The sequence below is a fragment of the Austrofundulus limnaeus genome, unplaced genomic scaffold, assembly GCF_001266775.1.
Source record: "Austrofundulus limnaeus strain Quisiro unplaced genomic scaffold, Austrofundulus_limnaeus-1.0 Scaffold1920, whole genome shotgun sequence".
In the NCBI taxonomy this organism is placed as follows: Eukaryota; Metazoa; Chordata; class Actinopteri; order Cyprinodontiformes; family Rivulidae; genus Austrofundulus; species Austrofundulus limnaeus.
The window spans coordinates 16,320-22,184 of NW_013954322.1; the positions used below are offsets into that span (position 1 = coordinate 16,320).

Below are 5,865 nucleotides of genomic sequence, written 5' to 3' on the forward strand. Positions count from 1 at the left end.
GTTTACTGTTTATTCAGTTAGTGTTTAATAAAGCTGCACTATAAATTTTATAAAATATACTTTAGTATTTTTAATTAAGTGTAAAAAATGAGCCCTTAATGTCATATAGAAATGTCAGGTGTTTAGGAAAATGGTCTCTTATCAATTGTTAGTCGATGGATAAGATCAATCAACTTTAGATGAATCCATTAATCATAACTTACAGCCCTAATCTCCTCTGATCTCAGCTGTTTGTTGGTCTGTTAGTAAAATATTTCACGGACCACTGGAGGGGTTCTGGTGGAAGCTTACAGGAAGCCGGGTCTCACCGGATCTGCTCGTCGGTGACGGTGAAGGCCTTGCAGAGCGGCTGCGACGTGTTGAGCCACACGGCCGGGTTCTTCTCAGCGGCGCCGGACGTCTGACCCGTGATGGGAGCAGAACTCATGTGCAGAGCGCTGGCAATGGCCGACAGCAGCGTGTCGTCGCTGGAGTCCGGGCCGATACCTGCAGAGGTCAGAGGGCAGGGGTCAGAGGGTCAGAGGGCAGGGGTCAGAGAGTCAGAGGGCAGGGGTCAGAGAGTCAGAGGTCAGGGGAAAGATGTCAGAGGTCAGGGGAAAGATGTCAGAGGTCAGGGACACCAGGCACAGCGGGAGCTCAGGTGTGTGTTCTGGACACCCACCCTGCAGGCCTTTGGGCAGGTCCATGGTCCGCAGAACCTGTTCTGTGACGTCTGAAGACCTCAGACCTTTTAAACGTCTCTCCCAGAACAACTGAGGAGAAAAACAGAGAAATGCTTTTACATCTGCTTTAGCTTCACTTTTAGCTTTTAGCTCACATTCTCAGAGTTTTAGCTCCTACATAGACTTTTGCTACTTTGGCTGTTAGCTAACACTTAGCTACTTTTAGCTTCTAACTTGCCTTTGGGTCTTTTTCAGCTTATATCTTAATTTTTGATGCTTTTAGCTCCTTTCTACTTTTAGCTTTTAGCTCACATTCTCAGAGTTTTAGCTCCTACATAGACTTTTGCTACTTTGGCTGTTAGCTAACACTTAGCTACTTTTAGCTTCTAACTTGCCTTTGGGTCGTTTTCAGCTTATATCTTAAGTTTTGATGCTTTTACCTCCTTTCTACTTTTATCTTTTAGCTGACATTTTATTATTTTTAGCTCCTACCTAGACCTAATTTTAATTTTTCACACTAACATTTAGCTTATTATTTCTGCCTAAAGCTAATATTTTGCAACATTTAGCTTCTAGCTTGTCTTTGGACCTTCTCAGCTTATAGCTAGAGGTGTGCTACATTTAGCTTCGCCTTCAGACCTGCCTCTCACAGACTCAGGTGGCTTCAGTCACCATGACAACCCTCACCTGTCGGGGCTGCTCCACGGCTCTCTGGGGGTCCGTCTTCACCTTGTTTCCAGGGTGACTGGTCACCTTGGTAACGGGCTGTTTAAAGATGGAGGCCGTCTGTCTGATGGGCAGAGCCGTGTTCAGGTCAGGTTTACCTCCCTGAAACAGAAGAAACCTTTACCTTTACTTCAGTTCAGTTCATTTATAAACCACCAAGTCAGAACAGGTCGTCTCAGGACTGTGGACATGAAGACAACTGAAGAAGAAGAAGAAGAAGAAGAGGATTGTCCTTTCACTGCCTTCCTTCCTTCCTACTATCCATCCATCCATCAATCCTTCCTTCCTTCCTTCCTTCCAGCCTTCCTTCTATCCTTGCTTGTTTCTATCCTTCCTTCTATCCTTCCTTCCTTCTATCCATCCTTCCTTCTATCCTTGCTTCCTTCCCTCCTGCTCTGAACCTCTCTTCCAGCTGAAGGGTTAACTCGTCGCCACAATAACAGGAAGTGAGTTTGTTTATGAGTAATGTCTGAACGATGCACACACACACACACACACACACACACACACACGTTTGTTCTTCTATACTCATGGGGACTATGCATTGACTTCCACTCATTTCCCGGTCATTTCTACAGCCCTGACCAATAAAACTCGTCAAGCATTTAGCCCCGCCCCCTCAGGTGTGCCCCCTCAGGTACCCCCTCAGCACTGACCTTAGCCAGGCCGAGCGCGTCGTGTCGGAACTTCTGCTTGTTCTTCTGCAGTTTCCCAGGCATCATCTTCCCGGTACGGAAGTCGAAACATGCCAGGTCCACCGCGTTCCCAAGGTGACGGGACAGCTGAGGTTTGCTCCGGAACTTCTTCCCCGTCGGACTGAAAAACAAACAAAAACGTAAACAAACAAACAAAACCAGAAACAAACAAACACACAAAGCTATATGCAAAAGAAAAAGTTTCAGCAGCTGAATGAGCCGAAGGTTTTCATGTTTTAACGGATCAAAAAGCAGAAAGTTTGCAGGAAATTGAATGCCGACTCAGCGCCTGCWGAAGATTTGAACTGATCACAAATTGCTGACTCAGCGTTCAGACAAATAAAACTTCTTCCTGTTATCTTTCCTCCTGTAGGTAAATGATGTAGTTTAATTGACTCAGTAACAATGCAGCGTTAATGAGCCACAGCTGATTGTTAATAAAGTTTAAATGTTCGTTAATAAAGTTTGAAGGTTTGTTAATAAAGTTTGAAGGTTTGTTAATAAAGTTCGAAAGTTTGTTAATAAAGTTTGAAAGTTTGTTAATAAAGCTTAAACGTTTGTTGATAAAGTTTGAAGGTTTCTAAACATTTGTTAATAAAGTTTGAAGGTTTAATAACGTCTAAACGTTTGCTAATAAAGTTTGAAGGTTTGTCAATAAAGTTTAATTGTTTGTTAATAAAGTTTGAAAGTTTGTTAATAAAGTTTGAAGGTTTGTTAATAAAGTTTGAAGGTTTTTTAATAAAGTTTGAAGGTTTGTTAATAAAGTTTGAAGGTTTAATAAAGTCTAAACGTTTGTCAATAAAGTTTAAACATTTGTTAATAAAGTTTGAAGGTTTGTTAATAAAGTTTGAAGGTTTTGAGGAGCCCAGGCCTCGGCTGCTGCTGCTGCTGTGTTTCCAGTAAGCTGCTCCCGCTCTCATTACTGGAACTGATGAGTCACATCCAGACCCAAACTGAAAGTAAAGCCTCACCATGGCTCAGAGCCAGAGCTCCGCCCACATGACGGCCGCCACCGACAGGAAGTGAGCTCAGGCTCACCACAGGCCTGCGGCAGAGACTTCCTGCGTGACCTGACGCGCAGAAGAAGAAAGGTTGAGTCAAACCCGTGAGYGGAGGCTGGACGTCCAACATCTGGAGCTGTCAATCAAAAGCTCCAGCTCTGTGAGGGGATGCTTGTCRCCCGCCGCCCTGCAGCTCCAGGCCCCGCCCCTCAGGGCGCGAGTGGACGACCACCCTCAGCTACTACCACATCCAGTTTTAGCTCTATGTTGGTGGCTGATGTTGATGGGCTGTGGCGGCCATCTTGAGTCGTTGCAGAACGTGTCCACTGCCTCGAGAGATATTTCGCTAACAGACACTGAAATAAACTCCATGTTCGCCCACCTTCCAGTGATACTGAGCCAGAACCTAAACCTAATTTTAGCTACTGTTCAGCTGCTTTTCACATCTAGCTTGCCCTGCTTCTTTTAGCTTGTTTTGCTAACTTTAGCATTTAGCTATGATTTTTGCTACTTTTAGCAACAATTTGGATTATTTTAGGTATTGTTAGCTAATTTTAGCTTCTACTTTTAGCTATAACCAAACAGRTGCTAATTTAGCTATTGCTTTGCTACTTTTTGCTACTTTTAACATCCTTGTCATCTTAGCTTTAGCATGTTTTGCTAATTTAGCCGTTAGCATCTGTTTGTGGGACCCCCAGAGGGGTTCGTGATGCTCATCGCCCCCCAGCTTTCAGGCCTGACTTTAGGAGATGACTCAGCTAAAACCAGGCTGAAGTTTAGCTCCACATCTGTAAAATCAGCTGAACTTTAGCTCTTTGTGTGGGCTAGCTGTGGCGGCCATCTTGAATGAGTCGTACATGATSACCTGCCCACTGTTTCAGGAGATATTTTGCTAACAGACATAAATAAACACACTGTGGCCCGGCGGGTGAGAACAGCTTCAAACTGGGTCAGAACTTGATGAACTCTAACCCGGTTCGGGTCAGAGCTGGACTTTAGTGACCAGAGTTCTGATCAGAACCAGAACCTGACGCGACTCTAACAGAACAGAACCGGGTTTGTGCCCAGAGTAAACAGCCCTCAGACCGGCTCAGACCAGCACATCTGGTTCCGACCCGGTCCATCAGGACTACCTGTAGTAGTAGACGTCGCTCTTCCCGGCGCTCAGCCCGGACTTCCGGATCACCTCCTCTCTCCTCCAGCCGGGCGGCAGAGCGGGACAGTCCGACCGCTTCCGCTCCATCACGGGTCGGAGGGTACCCCGCGGCTCCGGACGGGTCCGACAGAYGGTTCGGTGAAGGAGCGGCTCGAACCGCGGCGGCGGCGGACCGACGACGTCACGGACGTCAACGGCAGACCGTCCCGAAAAACCTCCGCCCCGCCGGTTCGGCTCGTTTCGGGTCTTAACCCAAACAGAAAGTTAAACCGGTCCGGACCGGTTTACGAGCGGGCTGGGTGGGTTCCGGGTTTCCAACGGGTTCGGTTCGGTCCAACTCCCAGGACAACCGACGGCTCATTAGAGCTGAACTGATCTGAACCGGACCAACGGCTGTGACGTCTGACAGATCACTTCCAGTCTGACATCGTCTATTGAACAGGAGGTCTCACTCCGTCATTACCGGTAAAAACAGAGTCTGTCAACAATCGTCTATTATTAGGAGGTCTCACTCCTCTTCATAATTAGTTAGGTTTATCGTTGGAATAAATCAGAAGAAATTACAGTAATTACAGCTGTAACCGTTCAAGTAAAACTAATGAACAAAAGATAATCTCATTAGAATAAAGTCAAAGCATAGACACTCTGGAGAAACATACAAACAGTATAAAATATGATATAAATACAAAGAGCATGGGTAAGAAAGGTAAAATGAGCCATTTCAATTTCAATTCAAGCTGTATTAAAACCACAGAACCCTGGTCCATATCTAAAAAAAGGAAAGAAAAAAGTAGCCATGCAAGAAATGACTCAAGAGTGGCGATACTTCATAATAAAATTACTCAAGTAAAAGGAAAGAGTACAGCGTACTAAATGTAATCCTAAAAAAGTTTTTCCCCTAAGAGTTACTCAAGTAAAAGTAACTGAGTAAATGTAACTAGTTCCTACAAACTACTAGTTACTCATAGTTTACACTGCTGCTCAGCAATGATTAAATCCTGGGATTAAAAAAGGCAGAAAATAAGTTTAATGTTTGKTTCTGATCTGATAAGAGGCTGCAGCCTGGGACCTCCAGGCTCATGTACACTGCATCCTCTCTTTGTATTGTTTTAAAAAGGCCCAAACGGTTGACCAGATACTTTTTAATTTTCTGTGGAGAAACAGAAAACACTATGTTAAAAAATCTGTATTAGGTGGAGGTCTTGACTTTTTAGACTTTTCATCTTTAAATAATGTCCTAAAAATTAAACGGTTAAAAAACTGCCCCAGCTGAAGTTTGAATGGCCCCCTGAAGTGCCCCTGTCCTGTCTCTCACCTGTCCTTAAAGTGTATCTTACCCCCCATGTGAAAAGATAACTCCGCCCCAAAGCGAAATTTGAAAAAATGCATCAAAGTGGGTAGGGGAGGGGGTGTGGGTAGGACGAGAGAAAGTGACAGGCAGCTAGCATTAGCATAATTGATGCTACATGGAGAGTGACCACAGTATCACAGATAGTTACATGACATGTTAGATAAATTTGAAAAGGAGGTTTTTAAAATATCCGTAAGACTTGAAAAAATATGTGAGATTGTTCTATACGTCCGTATACCTGCAAAATGATGTCAAATCTTTATAACTTACAGAT

At 44.4% G+C, this 5,865-nt stretch overlaps 1 protein-coding gene across 1 annotated transcript in view; it reads right to left on the reverse strand.

The window, feature by feature from the left end:
* The window catches only part of mbd2 (methyl-CpG binding domain protein 2), a gene marked incomplete in the record, with an annotated part of 12,465 nt that extends 7,793 nt beyond the window's left edge, over positions 1–4,672 (reverse strand). Inside the window, 5 exon segments of the mRNA XM_014033978.1 lie at positions 309–486; positions 662–752; positions 1,350–1,490; positions 2,045–2,204; positions 4,218–4,672. Coding sequence (XP_013889432.1) covers positions 309–486; positions 662–752; positions 1,350–1,490; positions 2,045–2,204; positions 4,218–4,327 — 680 coding nt within the window.
* Between the last annotated feature and the right edge of the window lie 1,193 nt (positions 4,673–5,865).